Genomic DNA, 18,771 nt, shown 5'->3' with positions numbered 1-18,771 from the left:
TGGTCCTCATCCCTCTGCCTCATTTAACAGGGTGGAATTCTCCATACTGCCTGAAGTTGTTTCCTTTCCTTACCTGCATGATGCCACCTTCTGCTAGGTCTCCTGCACATCTCTCTGACTCTTCCCTCACGTGCTCCTCTTGCTCCATCAGCCCATTTGTACACCAGGATTCACTGTTCAGGCTCATCTGTATGATCTTCCTGGGCAATCTCATCATAGTTTCACACTACCACCTACTGACTGATGATTTCCAAAGTTGTGTCTCTAGGCATGACTGTTCCCCTGAGCTTCCAACTTATGAACCTCATTGCCTGCTGGACATGTCCATCATCCCACAGGAACCTCGAAGGCAACAACTCTAGGACAACAATCATCTGCTCTTTTCCCTAGGTCGAGCTTAAAACACACATCCTTTATGACTCTAGCCCCCTACGCACAGCCTACCACAAGGCTGTTCGCTATATCTTTACATCATTTGCTTACATCATGCTCCTTGAGGACAGGGATCACACGTCCTCAGCCATCAGCAGACTTAGAAGGTACCTGATAAGTGTTTATGGCTGAGTGAATAAAGTAGAAGTGAGCTAATAGCTAACAAACTTCCACTATTTAATGGACACTGGTCTCTACATTTGCTCGGTCAATACTCACAGCCCCAGTCCTTGGTGGAGCTGAGCTGTTGAGGCAGATCTGGGTCTCTAGTCCACCATCACTGTCTTGTACCATATGTCCAGAGCTTTTCAACATCCTGCAGGTAGTATTCACAAAATGCAATGGGCAAGATCTTAATTATTAAGCAAATTGCAAAGAGGGGAATCATCAAGTCAACATCTCCAGTGAACAGTAGTTTTCTTCTTTTATACCCATTCCTGATTAACTGGGTCTGAACCCTCGGGTAGTTTGACTTCTTTAAGTAGAAATAAAACAACACAATACAACAAGGTAAGGAGCCTTTAAATAGTTTCTGGGTCACTTATCATCAAAAGACTTTAAAAACCTGTCACCACTATTTGTGAAAACAACTGCCACTACTCAAGGAAAACAATTGTTACTGAAGTCTTTTTTGAGAGGTGACAACGAATCATGCTTTTCTAAATTCCAATCATATTTCACCCTAGATTTACACCTCACAGAAGATATGCCCTTTAAGGACCGGCTAAATATTTGAACTTATAAAACTAGTGCCCTTTGCCTTCTTTAGCAATTTCACTGGGATTAACCCTTAAATTAGTTGGCAAGAAAAAAAAAACAAAAAAACAAACCTGTTGTCATTGAGTAGATTCCGACCAATAGCGACCCTATAGGACAGAGTAGAACTACCCCCATAGGGTTTCCAAGGAGCAGCTGGTGGATTCCAACTGCTGACCTTTTGGTTAGCAGCCGAGCTCTTAGTCACTGCATCATCAGGTGGCAAGAAAACCCAGTAGGAAACAAAACTCAACAATTTTACCTCAAAATGAAAGGCTTATCTTTCGCTCAACCTTTCACTTGAGGGAACAGTCAACGTCAAAAATAACTCCACTGTCTTCCTTTTCTCTACTTTAGCCTTTTCAATTTAAGTTACTGAATTTTTATATTAAATAGAAAAACTGTAAGATCCTACCCAAATGTGAAGATTTTAATGATATATATGCATATTGAATATGAATAAATTAATTTTTTTTCTGGGTTTGGAGTCAACCATTTGTATTAAAAGCTGGGGAAAGGTCTAAAATAAAAACTTTATTTTAAAAATTAGAGGTAAACCTATAGAGGACTAGGGATCCAAAACTAAATCAAACTAGTTGCCATCGAGTCAATTCCAACTCATAGTGACCCTATAGGACAGAGTAGAACTGCCCCACAGAGTTTCCAAGGAGCGCCTAGTGGATGTGAACTGCTGACCTTTTGGTTAGCAGCCGTGGCACTCAACCACCGCGCCACCCGGGTTACGAATATGAAAGTCTTCCCTGACCGGGAATCGAACCCAGAACACAGCAGTGAGAGTGCTGAATCGTAACCACTAGACTACCAGGGAGTGTCAAGATAGAGGTAAATCTATAGAGGGTTGGGGATGGAAGCCATAAAATAATGCCCTTTTGTAAGCTATTCAATAAGTAATCAGTAATGGAATGATTATGTCTGCCTGATGTGAAAGCAATATTGCTCGTCATCAGAGCTGACCTTGATTGACTTGGCAACAGATACATGAGGTGGTGACTAGAAAAATGCAGTTTGGAGACAGAAAAAGAAGAGTTAACTGGTTTCTGATTTAATATTTTTCTTAGAGACTTACAAAATGAAAAAAAAAATCATATACATTTATAAACAAATGCATGACACAAAGCAAAGGGAACTATTAGAGACTACAGAACACGGGTGCTTTGGGGATTTCTGTTTGAAAAACCCTTCTGAAGTTCAAGAAACCTTTCTTAAATTCTTTTCAAAGTCAAATTTATCCAGTCTCACATTCTATATTTAATTTCACATGGAGCAGCTGAAACCTGACAAACTACATGTGTTAGTTAGTAGTAAAAAAAAGCAAACATTTATACAATAAATATAAATTTAAAGGTCTGTGCCTCAGTGTTAGGGTGAACCCTCCGAGCGTCTGAATCAGAGAAGCTGAGCCCCCTGAGAAGACGGCAGTGGTTCCTTCTCACAAGGCGTCCGAACAGCTGGTTCTGGAGCAGGAGGGATGCCTGCCGTAGGGGCAGCTGGTACAGCCCACATGAGGCCAGTGCTGACAAAACCAAGCCCTGAGCCTCACAAGGCAGTAAGGGGCCTAGTCCTTCTGCAAAAGTACCTTGAGGCAGCCTGGGGGAAAATGCAGGAATGCATCTGCAGGCACCTATCGGGAGATGACGTGAAAGCAGCGTTATGAATTTTACATGAACTAGACTTGGAAAAACGGAAATACACATGGGATTCTGCTTTACTTAAGCCTGGATGACACTTTGGCTGGAAATTACTGTGAAAATGGAACAGCTGATTAAAAAATGTCAGGAGTTACAGCGAAACTCGTGACAGCTGGAACTTGATGGGACTGCAATCTTACCACTTTTCTATCGCTCTGCTCTCTACTGGGGAGAAATATTTGAGTGTTCCTTTTCTGACAGGTTCCCACTTTATGCAGATTCTGTCTTTCACGGGTTTTACTGTAGTCACCCCCTCCCCCCCCAACTCGAAGCCAGTCCCACAGCATCAGCCTCGAGCACTGCTTTCTTCTGCTCTCCAGCAGATTCCAACAAGGTTCTAACCAGCTTTTGTCTTACATATTAAGAGCTTCGTGAACCCAGAGCGCAAATCAAGAATTGAAAGATATTTTATTCACTTCGCTGGTCAACTTGTAAACACTCTTCTGAAGGGCAATTATTCATCAGCCGAAATTGATACCCAGAACTTTCAGGAGTGGTGTGTTTACTCAGCATTCCCTACACCAGCACATTCGTAAGAGCAACACCTCACTTTACCCAGGTGGAAACAGAGTAGAGTGACTGGGAGACACAACTGCAAGGACACATGAAGCCAGGATAAAGTGAAGACAAAACAGAAGCTCACCAGAAGGTCTAGAAACAACCATTACACACTGACAATATCACACTGAAAATAAACTGATAAAACAACCACCACAGGTATAAATGATTCTGGCAAAAATTATCAAGGAACTAACACCATTGGGTGAAAGACTGTTAAATAAACATAATACTCATATAATCTCAAAGCATTACGCAGAGATTACTATTTACAAAAGGGGAAAGGTACCTTTATATTGGAGAAATCTGATGACCCTGTCCTACCCAACTGATCAAACTTAACCCCACCCGTGGTGGGATAGACTGCCATCGTGTATCCCATGATGTAACGCACCAAGAAGAACACAACATCTCCTCTAGAATATTCCAGTGATGGGACAGACTGCTGTCGTGTGCCCTGTGATGTAATGCACCCAGAAAAACATAACACCGCCTCTAGAGTATTCCTGTCAAAATGCTCAACTTGAACCTAGTTATGAGAAAGCAATTAGACAAATTCAAATCTAGGGATAGTCTGCAAAGTAACTGGCTTCAATTCTAAAAATTTCAATGTCATAAAGGATTAAAAAAAAAAGCAGATGAAAAGAGACAAAAGAAGCAGAACAACTGAGAAGAGAAAAGACAGGACAACTAAACACAACACATCATCCTTAAATGGATCTTGAATTTTAACAAAAGATATAAAGAATGTTACTGGGGATACATGGGGTAATTTGAATATGGGTTGCTCACTAGGTAATAGTACTGCATCAGTATTTAATTTCCTGAGTCTGTTAACTGTATTGTGGTTATACCAGAGAATGTCTTTGTTCTTAGAAGATACATCCCAAAGTATTTAGGGAAGAATTGCCACAATGGCTGAAACCAGCTCTCAAATGGATCAGCCAAGTATATGTGTGTGTGTGTGTGTGTGTGTGTGCGCGCAGAAAGCAAAGCAGGCAAAATGCTCACGATCAGTGAACATATTTGAAGGATAAGTTATATGGGTGCTCACTGTACTACTCTTCCAAGCTTTCTGCAGGTTTGAAATTTTTCAAAATAAAAAGTTGGAAGAAGGCAATGAATGGATACAGCTCAAGCCTTCCTTATTCCATAAACTTAGTGGCAAAATCCACACCTTCTCTCCCAGAACCAACTTTAGCTCAAATGCCTCTGAGTCACCAGAATAGACGGTGTTTCACCACATGTAGAACAATTTTTAAGTTGCAAAAATAAATCAAATAAGCCAAAATAATCTCCATGCATCAAGTTAAAAATAGAGCAATGTAAGAAAAGTCTTATTGAGTGTGTCTCTGCTCAGGTCCCTCACCACTCAAGGGTGGTCTTCCGCTTAACCAGGCAAAAACAAGTACCAGCTTGCAATCATTTCCTGGTGCAGTGGTTAAGCGCTCGGCTGCTAACCAAGAGGTCAATGGTTCAAACCCACGAGCTGCTCCATGGGAGAAAGATGTGGCAGCCTGCTTCCATAAAGACTATAGCTTTGGAAACCCTACTGGGCAGTTCCACTGTATCCTATAGGGTCGCTATGAGTCGGAACTGACTCGATGGCAAGGGGTTAGTGTGCTAACAGCCCCTCATCATTTGAGACCCTCACAATAACCAGGATCATAAGACACCAGTGGGCTTGCTTCTTTGATTGGATAAAAAGCCACTGAGGGCCTGGTATAAGGATTCACGTTTCTTTAGAAAGAGAAGCAGAAGGACATGGTGTAGTAGTTACCAGACTTTTGGATTTCACAGTTCAATAAAATAAGAAGTAAAAAGGTTGGGGGGCACCTAAGACTCCCCACTAAATATTGTTTAAAATATTATAAACATCATTAAAAAAAAAAGACATCTTAACAAAAAATAAGTGGAAAGGTTATAATCTTTGTATAACTAAACATATGGCTGAGCTAAAAATCCCAGGTCCCTCAAATATTTGATTTTGTACCTTTTCTGCACATACAGATGGCACTGGCTTTGCAGGCAAAAACCAAAGTTCTGGCCCCACGCAGACTAAAAATGACTTTAAATGCAATTATCTTCAGCAACATATGTTAAGATATAGAGTTAGTTTGAATTAGGCTAGCTCTAAACATCAATAAACAGGCCTCTTGAAACTGTTAAAAAGCAAAGATGTCACCTTGAGGACCAAGGTGAGCCTGTTTCAAGCCATGGTATTTTCAATTGCCTCAAATGCATGTGAAAGCTGAGCAATGAATAAAGAAGACCGAAAAAGAATCGATGCCTTTGAATTATGGTGTAGGTGAGGAATACCGAACATACCATGGGCTACCAGAAGAATGAACAAATCTGTGCAGGAAGAAGTACAGCCAGAATGCTCCTTAGAAGCAGGGATGGTGAGGCTTCGTCTCACATACTTTGGACATATTATCAGGAGGGACCGGTCCCTGGAGAAGGACATTATGTTTGGTAAAGTAGAGGGTCAGTGAAAAAGAGGAAGTCCACCAAGGAGACGGACTGGCACAATGGCTACAACGATGGGCTCGAACACAGCAATGATTGTGAGGATGGCGCAGGATCGGGCAGTGTTTCGTTATGTCACGCGCAGGGCTGCCACAAGTAGGAACTGACTTGACAGCACCTAGCAACAACAAACATCAGTATGTACACTTTATCACAAAACCAAAAATGCTAACACACACACACACACACACACGGTAGAATAGAAGAGGGCTAAATTTTGACATAGAGTCCTAGAAGAGTAAATGTTGGTATTTTATAAAAGATACATATGCTCAAGGACAGTCCAAACACCGGTGAATTGCTATTTGACAAAGAGAGATGTTTGAATTCTCAGCTTTGTATCTTATTATTTCTACTTTTGTTCGTTGGTTGATACCATCGAACTGTGGCTGGTAAACACACACGGCTCTCAAACGTTACTCTCAAAAAAGACACAGGCATCATTAGCTGAAGCACAGAAGTCTGATTTTAGGAATAATGACTTTCGGCTCCTCTCGTGTCTTATTTTCTATTCCAAGCCAAGTTTTCTTCCCAAAGAAGAAAAAGAATACCCCAAATTAGCAAAAACTCAGCTCATGAGCTAGCACATACGGTGCCCCAAAATAGCCCCGTAATGGCAGCACATTATGTAACTGCTGATTCTCACCCAAGTAGCCAAGCGCTTTGAGGGATAAATGTAAGCCTATCCACCACAGGCTTGCTTCTGCAGCATCCTGCAGCAAACTGTGACCCAGGTGCTCTGGTGGGACTGTTCACACCCGAGCGTCAGAGCCGTTTCAGAAATCCTCTCAAGGGCTCTGTTGCTGGCCTCAGCTGACGCTAAGTGGGAGTTTTTCCAAAAGTATCTTGGATGAAAGCTGAAGGCAGACAGACCCAGCTAAAGGCTGCAGTCTATATTTGCAGCCCAGGGGAGTGGTATCCACATGCTGGCTCCTTCCTCTCTACCCAGGTCCCCCAGCATCAGGGATAATAGTGTCCTCTCCCTGAAAAACCTGAGTGAGACACCCTGGTGGGGTCATTTCCCATCTGTCGTCCATGGAGAGACCCAGCAAGTGGACAAAGCCTGCATGCCATTTCCTGCCACTTGCAGAGCCTCAGTGGGTATCAGGCCCCATGGCCTTTACATAGGCCCCACCCAGCATCCTCAGCCTTCCTGGATTTCCTGGCACCTTGGCTCATGCTGTATCCACAGCTGTCTTCTCCCTTCCTGACTCTGCAATGCTGACTTTCCTGTATCTTCAGGACAACAACATCTAAGCTCATCACTACAGTGCCTTACTCCATCCCAAATTCCCATGACTCCTTGACCTTTTCCTTTGTTTCTCCCAGGATGGTCTTAACTAATATCTCCATCAACTGAAGATCACAAGCCTAGCTAGGAGTCATCATGTGGGTACCCCCCCGCCCACCAATAACTACAATTAGTGTCTCCTCCTGGTTGATCAAACTCCCTCCTTCATTAAGTTCTACAAACATGTATTAAGCACCTACTATGCCCTCTCCTGGAAACCCTGGTGGCACAGTGGTTAAGAGCTACAGCTGCTAACCAAAAGGTCGGCAGTTTGAATCCACAAGGTGCTCCTTGGAAACCGTATGGAGCAGTTCTACTCTGTCCTATAGGGTCTCTCTGAGTTGAAATCGACTTGATGGCAACGGGTTTGTTTTTTTTTTTTTTAAGGCCTTCTTCTGGAGCCCTGATGGTGCAGTGGTTAAGTGATACGGCCACTAAGCAAAAGGTTGGCAGTTCGAATCCACCAGCTGCTCCTTGGAAACCCTATGGGGCAGTTCTACTCTGTCCTATAGGGTTGCTATGAGTTGGAATCGATTTGATGGCAATGGGTAAAGATCGATGTAAAATGAAAACTCAAACACTAATATTTCAGTTATTATTTTTATAAAACAAAATTTTAAAGATGAGCCAGCTCCCTTCAGAAACTCCTCTGGTCATAAGCTTGATGATGACTAAAACATTATAATACATGATACATTTATACTTGGCAACTCTAAACTCAACGCCTACACCATATGGAAGTTTACCACACACCATACTGCTGTCTTGCTGGGTGATCTCACAGAATTGCTTTGGCTTTTAAAAATAATTTCTATATTTCCCAAAAACAATTATGTATTTGGGAGCCTCTTGTCATCTAACCCAGCAGCATGGATGACCTCAACAGACATTCATTGTGAGCCTGCCGTGAGGCTGGAACTGGGCTGGATGCTGGCAACACAAGGATGAACAGGACTCGGTCTTGTCTTCAAGGAGCTCATAGTGTGCAAACGACTAATAACTGCACACTACAACATGCGATTTAATAAGGTAGAAGCAAAGTAGGAGACCCAGAGAATGGGGCAACTGGCTCTGGCTAGGATTGCTGGGGAAGGCTTTACTGAGAAGGTGACATCTGAGTAGGGTGTGGAAGGATCAGTAGAAGTTTGCCAGGTGGCTTTTGGGTGATGGACACTCTAGGTAGAGGAAGGGTGTACACAGGTGCAGGGAAGCACTTCAGGCAATGATGAGAAGTTAGGAATGCCTCAACCCCGTTGAGGGAAATGAGAGGGCACGTTTGTTCTGAAGGCCCCTGAATGTCATAGCAAAGAGGTTGACTCCTACTGTCCATGTCACATTATAAAGTGTTCCAACAATTTATTTAAAACAAGAATAGATAAATGAAAAGAACTTGGATAGAGTATTTTGTCTGTGACACCATGATGGATCCATCCCCTCTGGATCGAGTATTTTAATTTTAAAAATGTTACTATAACAGTATTATCTTTTTTTAAACAATGACATACTCAGCTGAGCATTTCATGGTATCCAACCCTGGACTAATTTCTTGATTCAAGAAATATTTGTTGTGTGTTTGACGCAGTGTGTTCTTTTAATTTCTAATTTTGCCTGCCGCTATCATGTACAAACTCATTCAAAAAATTAAGATAATTAAATGGACACCTTGGCTCTTAACTGATAATGGTTTATCAAAAGTACTTCCCAAACTTCTGAGGATTTTCCATAAAAAGGAAATTTGATTATGTCACATATCTACTTCTTTGGGAGCATTCTGAAGTATTTTGATTTATTTCAGAAAAAACTATGTGATAGGAAATACATGCTAGGCTGGAACACAGAACAGGATCAGGGAGTCAATTTAAATGAGGGGACCAAACTTCCAAGAGACTTAGCAAAGAAACGCAAGAGGGGATGGTGCAAGGAAGAACTTTTTATCAGAAAGACAAAGATGAGGAACCATTTTTGGACTAAAAAGATGTTAAGTTATAGCAGTCACAGCAGATACTGAACTCTTAATTACTGCTAATGAAGAAATAACAAGGCTGTATGTATGAAAAGGAATTAATTCTTCTACTATATCCTGAACCTTAATCCAGCAGTCAGCTGACTTCTGAGAGACCAAGGAATCTCAAAGATGGTTTTGAATGTTAGACCAAGATCAAGAGTTGAGAGAATCTTACTTCATCAGGAGTTAAGTTTCTAAGAAACACTTCAGAGCAGCTGAGCTATCACAGCTAAGGATCATCGTTGCTCTGGGCCATCTTGCTTGAGACAATTAAACTCTTTTTTGGTTCTTTGGCTGCTGTGAAGTTCCAACTGACAGGCAGAGAGAACGGAAGTGGGGGAAACTTGGATTGGTGGGAATTGCTGCCAGCTCACCTCCAGGTCGTAGGTGAGGGTGGAAGATAACCTACTAAACTAAGCTTGGGGGGCTCTCTGTTGACTTAATCTCTTTCCTTTTAAATTATTACTTCAGGCTAAAATTGAAACAGAGCAAAAACAATAACTAAACAGCTAATTTTCTGCTGTGGAGAGCAATGCTTGGAATATGCAAAGTAACTTCATAGATATCAAGATAAACTCCTTGGAAATGAGGGTTACTAAATTCAGGAACGTATTATTAAGGAAGCCCACGGTATCTGATTTAGTCTTACAATGAAAGAACAAATAGGTCCACTTGGAAAGGAAAAAGGCACTTGGAAAAAAGCAACACGGCATGAATTTGAAACTTGAAGTCTTAGAAATACATTTAATGCCCTCCTCATTCAGAATTTTTGCGCCTCATTTACGGGTAAACAAACATTAAAATCTTGAGCATCTCACATATTCAATACTCAGACATAAACTGGTAATCCTGGAAAAGTGAAATTGTTTGTGAGTTATAAGAGGCCCTTAATGGTTCCCCCATTTGAGAACACAAACAAACAGATCTGCAATAGTCCTTCGAGAAGCCCAAGGAGATTCAGGCTCCCAAGTGTCCCCCTTGTTGCCTCACCCTCCCTTCCCCAGAGTTGGTGCTCATGGCTGTAGGACAAACCCAACTACAACACGAGCTGCCACAGAACTGGGAAGAGGGGACCACACAGGCAGTGGGTCGTCGGCAGAGCAATGGAGCAGCCACCCAGCCTGGGAGAAGAGTTGGTGGGACCTTCCCAGAGTCCCCCAGGGGCACGGGCCACTTACTGCTATTCGCAGGACGGATGCCTTCACGGAGGTCCATTTGTCTTGCCTTCGGTCTATGACAAGGATAAATCCGATTCCAGCATCTTGTAAACTAAAACGAGGAGGAAAGAGAGCTGCAGTTAACGTATTCAGGCAGGGAGACCGGTGTTTCATTTTATCTCTATGAAAACCTTATAATAAAACACTTCCTCCTACAATCCCGATGCCATTTCTGTATCACAAGGTAACGTGCACGCTGAGGAAGCACACCGGCCCGCTGCAGTGCTTCCATTAGGGTTCCGTGCAGCCTCATTCAGGCAATTTTTGGAACTTGTTCTTATCTAAAGACAGACAGATTTGTGTGTGTGCTGTTTATTTCCCAGCCTAACATCAACCATCTCACAGCTCAAAGATCCTGGCAAAGCCCATCTTTCCCGGAGCTCCGTAAATTTATATTCCACGTTCAGCACCAAGTCATTTTCCTTCTCTGGCTGACCAGCTGGTTAAACCCTCCAAAACAAGTTTTACGATCCATACATCACATTAGTCCTAGTAGCTGAGGTCCCCGTGTCCTTCCATGTTAAAAAATTGCTCTCGCTGGCATGGCTACAACAACTTTGGGAGAAAATGCCCGAGGCTTCCGAAGGCTCACAAGCATCTGTTGGAAATGAGATATAAGATAGAGTTCTTTGCAGTGGCAACATCTGTGATAAAGATAACACTTCAGTTGTATAACGATGACCTCCGTCCCTCTGCTTCGCTTAGCAGCAGGAGCCTGAGTCACAGTGTAGAAATGAAGAGGTCTGCTCCTGCTGGGTAATTTCACATCCAAGCCAATTGTGTAATGCCAGCAGCTGCCTGCCAGCCAATCCACGGCAGAAACCACCCAGACAGGCAAGCTCCAATGCACTGACTGGAATCGCTAATTTTCAAATCTCTGGATATATTTAAGTGAGCCACTTCTGGGTTTAAATGAAAATCAGAAATATACAGAACATATATAAATTATGCCGTCTGAGAAAGTGCTCTGTGTGCTGCAAACATTTGATAATAAAGCCAGAGCTATCCACTTGAAGGTCCTTTCTGACTCGTAATGACAGTGACAGTAGTCTACACAACGTACACCTGTGTGGATGTGCGCTGTGGATTGTGACCCCGTGTATGTTAGGTGACGAATGACTCCACGTGTTTACAGTAATTTGATTCAATAACAGCAAAACAGTTCCAGGGAAGTGCACCAGTAACACCAGCTTTCGTTCAGAATAGCCTCTCCGCTCTTGGCAGTGGCACACGCATGTGTACACACCGTGAGAATTCAGTGATCCTATTTCATAGCTGTATGGGGTGCCGCAAAGAGCACTGTCTTCTGATCTGGCTTACGGAGTTAAGATTTTTTTCTAAGTTGGTTTTTATACTTCCCTATTCTTCTTGATTTTGAGTACTGTGACATTTTTAAAAACTGTGAGTATGCAGTAAGTATGTTGTATGCCACTGAGTCAATTCCAACTCATAACCACCCTAGATGACAGGGTAGAACCGCCCCATAGGGTTCCCAAGGAGCAGCTGGTGGATTTGAGCCACCGAACTTATGGTTAGCAGACTCTCTCTTAACCACTTTGCCACCAGGGAGCCTGTAGTAAGTGTAGTAAATCTTATTTTCTAGTCAGAGAAATAAAACCTGTTAAATCCCCCCAATGCACCCTACGCTTCTCTTTTGACGTGCTGCGCACATTCGTTTTTCTGCAAATTAACAGCCTGATGTCTGTCATCACACGAGTTTAAACGTCAAGAACACAGGGTTCACTCTGTCTTGCTCCCATTATTCCCCCAGTGCCTGGTCCAAGGGTTTCTTGGCCAACTTGTCTCGCAAACTGATTCAGGCTGTGCGGGTCAGTTAAAAAGCTGAGACGGGACTACAAATCCTACTTAGTAGCTCTGCTCTGTCATGGCTTCAGGACAGAACACCTTAAGGCTGTCTAGACACACTGGCCTCTTGTAAGTGATCCCAGGCAGGTTTTTGCTTAAACCCCTATAGCTCTTGTCATTGGCATGGGGTGAACCCAATTCTGCCATCTCAGCCTAACCACGTGAACCAGGGCTATGTCCGAGGCCCGAGACTTGGACAGGGAGGAAGCAGCACCTCAGGGTGCCTTGTGGAACTCTGTCCAGTGACAGGAGCTCTGCTGGGACGGGAACTACCCCACCCAACCACATTCTGAGAGGTACAGAGTGATTGGTTATTTCTCTGATAATGCTGCCTATAGGTCTGGTTCCCTACAAGGTCTGTTTGCCATCCCAGAAGCCTTGCAGCCCAGGGAGACTGTCTGACTAATGTGAGGATTCCCTTTGCTTCTCCAACTCCCTCCATCCACCCCTGCAGGTAAACTGACGTGGTCTTCCTTTGTGTTCTAAGCCTGGAACTCAATCACTATGGGGATCTGACGCTTCCTAAGTGAAAGAAAAAAAAAGTGAAAGAGGCGGTTGTTATATTCAGTGAGCATGTAACCATCAGGCCAAGAGAATTCAGCAAGTACTTTCAAGTTCAAAAGCAGGGATCTGAGACATGCTCCTAAAGTGCCAGTCTGCACGGTTTCTTAGAACAAAATCCATTGCCAGGGAAACGTGTGCAGTGGGGTGGGGAGAGCGTACTGCCTTTCTGTGTGGAAGGAACACAGCTCGATGGCTCTGAGCAGGGATTCTAGGGCCAACTTCCTCAGCGGGGTCACCTTGGACAAGTGACTCAGCCCTTCATTCTCTCAATTCTTTTTTTCCTGCAGAAACGGGAATAATAACAGGATCGACGTCCTGGGATTGTCGTGAGCGTTAAATGAGTTGATATACGTAAACGCCTGAAACGTGCTTGACCCGCTGAGTCCCGTTATTATTACCATTCTTGTTGCCGCTGCAACAGAACCTCAGTCAGTTTCTCCCTTTTCCCCTGAAATAAAGCTTTGATTACGGTGGAAACTGTAAATTCGATCTCATCACATTCCACGACAGGCTAGGGAGCCCGCCGGCCTCAGAACATGCCACTCTGGTTCCAGCGTCTGAACGCTGGCTATTCTGTTGCCCAGATTTACCCAGTTTTTGCCATAAAGCTTCGGCCAACCCTACTGGTGCACATGCCATCACCCCCTGACAGCCCACAGCACTTCTCCATCGCACACATTTTCATGTCTATTACACAGACAGCCTCATGCTGCTGTTCAAATCTCACCTGCCTGTGTCTTGTTTTCATTTATACGCATATGTTAAAATACTTACGTATAAGCAGTACACCCACTGCTCATGGTCACACAAAGACATGATAAGCTCTTGACCTTGAGAAGCTTACAATCTAGAGACTGCTTTTCAAATTTCACTCACCTGGGGAACACTTCCACAATGTTTACACACTCTTATTCTACCCTTTCTATTGTCCTCTTAATAGTTTTTTTTTAAATTAACTCACTTTTTACATTTAAATGGAAACCCTGGTGGCATAGTGGTTAAATGCTATGGCTGCTAACCAAAAGGTTGGCAGTTCGAATCCACGAGGCGCTCCTTGGAAACCATGTGGCAGTCCTACTCTGTCCTATAGGGTCACTATGAGTCAGAATTGACTCAATGGCAATGCATTTGGTTTGGTTTTTTTACATTTAAATAACTTTATTTTTAAAAAGGGGTCTTTATATTATGATCATAATTTGAATACCAAAGTCACAAACAGGCATTTATAAAAACAAATATGATTTTATACTTACTCATAAATTTTACAATGAAAAAGCAAAGTTACAACTTAAAATTAAAAAGTAGTTAAAGTTACAAGTGAAATACAAAGAATTGTAAATTTATTTGATTCACAAAAACGCGTACTAGGAAATCAGTTTCTTAGTAACAGGACGGGAGACTTTATTAATGGAAACAACGGGAGAGTCAGGTCACTAAGCTCAGTTTTTGAAACACAGTAAGTTCAGTAAGACAGCTGATCTGCCCTTTAGCTGTTACCCAGACTGTGTACACAGTCCCAGGGGCAACACATGAGAACGGGTGTGGGCAGAGGGCTCAGCCACTGGTTCCCCTCCAGATCAGGCTCCTCTCTCTAAGGGGAATTTATTTGTTCTACTTCTTTAACAGATATTTCAGTGTTGCCATGGGCCAGGCATTGTACTGCGTCGTCTACCTTATCCTTCATTCTTCATTTCACCCTCGAAACGACTCTGTGAGGCAGGTGCTGTTATCTTCTCCAGTTGAGAGAGGCGGGACTCAGGCACAGAGAGGTGAAGTAATTTTCCCAAAGTCACACAGCCAGTAAGAGCACAGCAGAGAACTGAACCCAGGCGGTCTGGCTCTCAGGGCTGGGCTCTTAACCACTATGCAAGCTGCCTCCCAGGACCAAGATCAACACCCTTTTAAGAACCCGGTGGAATAAAGCCACGGCTCTTTCTCCCCACCACCTGTGCTGGGCTGCCTCCTAATACTTGCTCGTGCAGAAAGAAGCCCTCAGTGTCTTCTGACTCCTGGCACTGCTCTTGGGTGTTGAAGAACTGGGCGCTGAATGGGACCGTACACCCAGAGCAGACAGCACAGATGCCCACATGCTACCGAGATAGCCACATTGCTTTGCTTGGCACCCTGAGCCAAGACCCCTGCCTTGAGACCTAGGCAGAGAAGACCCTGTGAGAATCCTCAGTGGCCCTTCAGCTTTGGGGCCAACTCATCCATGTTCACCTAAGTCTCCGTTTCCACCACATTTTGGGAAAACTGGCCCGGAAGATATGCAAAAGCTTGCGGGGAAAAAAAGGCATCTGTGATGGTTAATTTTATGTGTTAACTTAGAGAGGCTATGGTTCTCAGGTATTTGATCAAATGCTAGTCTATTTGCTGTCATGGAGTAGTAATTAATTGCCAACAAGTCAACGACGACTCACGGTGACCCCATGTACAAGAGAACAAAACATTGCCCGGTCCTGCGCCATCTTTACTCTTGTTAGTATGCTCGAGTCCATTGCTGTGGCCACTGTGCATTTTGAGTGCCTGCCAACCTAGGAGGCTCATTTTCCGGCTCTACATCGGACAATATTCTGTTGTGACGCATAGTGTTTTCACTGTCTAATTATTGGAAGCAGGTCACCAGGCCTTCCTTCCTAGTCTGTCTCAGTCTGGAAGCTCCCCTGAAACCTGTCCACTACAGATGACCCTGCTCGTATCTGAAATACTGGTGGCAGAGCTTCCAGCATCCCGGCAACATGTGGGCCACCACAGTGTGACACACTGACATGACAGATGGGTGGCGGCTGGAGTGGTCATGCGTGATTAAATCTGCTGGCTTCATGCAGAGCAGATTACCTTCCACAATGCAATCTAATGCAATGTAATCAATTAATCAGTTGAGGTCATGCCAGTGCAGGGTGAATTCTAAGCCCAATCATAAAAAGATCAGAAAAGACCCAGAGACACACGGGGGAAGACAATGAACACAAGGATAGCCGTCATTCATCAGAAGCCAGGAGGGAGGCTCAGAGAAGGAACTGACATGGCTGAGTTCCTGATTTGGGCTTTCAGCCTCCAGAATTGTGGGAAAATAAATTTCTGTTCTTCATGCCACCCACTCTCAGTGTTTCTTTTACAGCAGCGTACAAAGCTAAGCAGTATCTCATGTAACCATGTAAAGACACTTTAGACATCTCCTTTCTATGCCAACCACCTGCCAGCTTGTCAAGAGTGAGGGTTGTGTCACTTCCCTCTGCCCCCACGGAGCCCCAGGGCCCAGTCGGGCCAGCCGTCTCCAACAGCAGCAAATGGAATTTCCTATCACCACACACACTCTCCATCACGCCAAGGGAAGTGGTGCTAGGATTTGCTCACACGAGTGATGCACTCGGGTCCTGACGCTGTAAGGACGAGCCCTGCTCCCATGTGTCTGTGACTCACGTGCGTAAGGGAAAGGGCAGCGGGAGTTTGTGGTTATAGCTAGAAATGAGCCCTCTCGGAGGATAGACCTTGGGCTGATTTTGCTCAGAGTGGGTGGTAGAGGGCAGTAAGCAGGGGAACAGTCCAGAAGCCGGCAGCCCATTCCAGACATGCTTCCCCCATAGGCTGTGGCATGAACGTGGCCCTGCACGCACAACGCCGATGGCTGCTGCAGCCTCCAACTTGGCAACAGCTGGCTTCCGAGCGGCCCCCTGGCTGGCTGCCCCTGCAGCTGAGTACGAGGCTGATGAGCTCACTTTTGGCCCAAATAAAAAAGACACAGAGGTCTCGTAGATGTTTCTGAAATTTACCAGTTCAGGGGTGCCTTCTTCACAGGGACCCCTCACAGTACACAGCTGACTTGCCCTGGGGGCCACCAATCCTCTAACTTCACCTGGATGGCCCTTAAGAAGCCTAGGAAGCAAGACCCACCAGCTTTGGGGGTCTGGCCTCAGTTTGGAAACAAGGGCTGGGTCCCCCGCCAAAGGAGGCTGTGGTCACACACAGTTACATTTCCCAGTTCCTCGCAGACCTGATCTTGTTCTACGGACTTGGTGAGGCAGTGGGGCAGACTCGCTTTCCCACCTGATTAGACCCAGTTCATCACAGAGCAAGGATAGCTGGAGAAGCCCACAAAACTCGTGTCAGAGAACACGGCACTCCCAGACCCAGGTCATCACAGAGCAAAGGCAGCCAGAGAAGCCCACAAAACTCGTGCGTGTCAGAGAACACGGCACTCCCAGACCCAGGTCATCACAGAGCAAGGGCAGCCAGAGAAGCCCACAAAACTCGTGCGTGTCAGAGAACACGGCACTCCTAGACCCAGGTCATCACAGAGCAAGGGCAGCCAGAGAAGCCCACAAAACTCGTGCGTGTCAGAGAACACGGCACTCCCAGACCCAGGTCATCACAGAGCAAGGGCAGCCAGAGAAGCCCACAAAACTCGTGCGTGTCAGAGAACACGGCACTCCTAGACCCAGGTCATCACAGAGCAAGGGCAGCCAGAGAAGCCCACAAAACTCGTGCGTGTCAGAGAACACGGCACTCCCAGACCCAGGTCATCACAGAGCAAGGGCAGCCAGAGAAGCCCACAAAACTCGTGCGTGTCAGAGAACACGGCACGCCAACAGGCAGCGGTGGAGACTTCAGGGACAGAGACGCATGATGCAGGCGTCACTGGTCTTCGTTAGCGTAACTGCATAATAAATCCTGATATCTGGCAGTAACAGTCCTTAGACTTGGTTTTTCAAGATTGGCTTGACTATTCTTGATCGTCAGCATTTACATGTCGTTGGTACGTTGTCAGGTACCACTGAGTCGGTTCGACTCATAGCAATCCTGTATACAATAAAATGATAAGAATTTTAAAATTAGCTTCTCAATTTCCACACCAAAAGAAAAAAAATATTGCTGGGATTTTGACTGAAACTATATTCAATCTATGCATCAACTGGGGAGAAGTGACATCTATATAATACTGAGTGTCTTCTAATCTGTGAAGTTAACATATCCTTCAATTTATTTAGGTTACTTTATTTTCCCACAGTCATTTTTTGTAGTTTTCTTTAGAGGTCTTTGCATGTCTCTTATCAACTGTATTCCTAGATATTTAGTTTTTTGATGCAATTGTAAGTGGTACTCCTTTACAAATTTCATTTTCTAATTGTTTGTTGCTGGCATATTAAAATACAATTAATTTTTACATATTGACCCTCTGGCAACGGCTCTGGTTAAGCTTGTTTACTCAGTCTCATAGTTTGACTGTAAGTTTGGTTTTTTTCATACACGATCATTTTGGCTACAAATAATGATAGCTTTATTTCTTTCTGTTTCCAGTCTTATACCTTTTATTTCTTTTCCTTGTCTTATTGCATTGGCTAGTACACACAAGCACAATACTGAATAGAAACGGTAATGGTTGTCCTCAGTTGCCACCAGGTCGGCTCTGAGTCGTGGCGACCTCCTGCACCATTCTCACAGTCCCTGGCGTGAGCCCACTGTTGCAGCTACTGTGCCAACCCATCTCACTGAGGGCTTCCTTGGTTTTTGCTGGCCCTCTATTTTACCAAACACGATGTTCTTTTTGAGCAATTGGTCTTTCCTGATGACGTGTCCAAAGTAAGCAGGATGAAGTCTCACCACCCTCGCTTCTAAGGAGCTTTCTGGCTGTACTTCCTCCAAGACTGGTTTGTTCGTTCTTCTGGCAGTTCGTGGCATATTCAGTATTTTTTGCCAACAAGAAATGGAAACAGCGTACCTAATCTTGGGGGCAAAACTTTCAATGTTTCACCACTGAAAGCAAAAATGGGGGTCACCTCAATGAACCTCCAGAATCTGGCTCCTCAAGTCCTGGCTGCCTCTGCGGCTCTCTAAATCCTTCAA

At 44.3% G+C, this 18,771-nt stretch overlaps 1 protein-coding gene and 1 non-coding gene across 13 annotated transcripts in view; both read right to left on the bottom strand.

Annotated features, from left to right (window-relative positions):
* Window positions 1–18,771, bottom strand: part of MCF2L (MCF.2 cell line derived transforming sequence like) — a 333,538-nt gene that overhangs the window by 52,234 nt on the left and 262,533 nt on the right. For 10 of the 12 annotated variants that reach the window (XM_049867599.1, XM_049867590.1, XM_049867593.1 and 7 more), the window contains one exon: window positions 10,459–10,549. In XM_049867599.1, the coding sequence (XP_049723556.1) occupies window positions 10,459–10,549 (91 nt within the window). Of the gene's footprint in view, window positions 1–10,458; window positions 10,550–10,974; window positions 14,123–18,771 lie in introns of those variants that run through there. The other 2 variants (XM_049867601.1, XM_049867600.1) reach the window with 2 other exon arrangements.
* On the bottom strand, window positions 1,946–2,017 carry TRNAE-CUC (transfer RNA glutamic acid (anticodon CUC)). Its single transcript has one exon. It is a non-coding gene; the product is annotated as a tRNA-Glu (tRNA).

Source organism: Elephas maximus, chromosome 23, assembly GCF_024166365.1.
Source record: "Elephas maximus indicus isolate mEleMax1 chromosome 23, mEleMax1 primary haplotype, whole genome shotgun sequence".
Classification (NCBI taxonomy): domain Eukaryota; kingdom Metazoa; phylum Chordata; class Mammalia; order Proboscidea; family Elephantidae; genus Elephas; species Elephas maximus.
The sequence above is the reverse complement of the archived record's forward strand: the minus strand, read 5'-3'. Positions and strand labels throughout refer to the sequence as shown.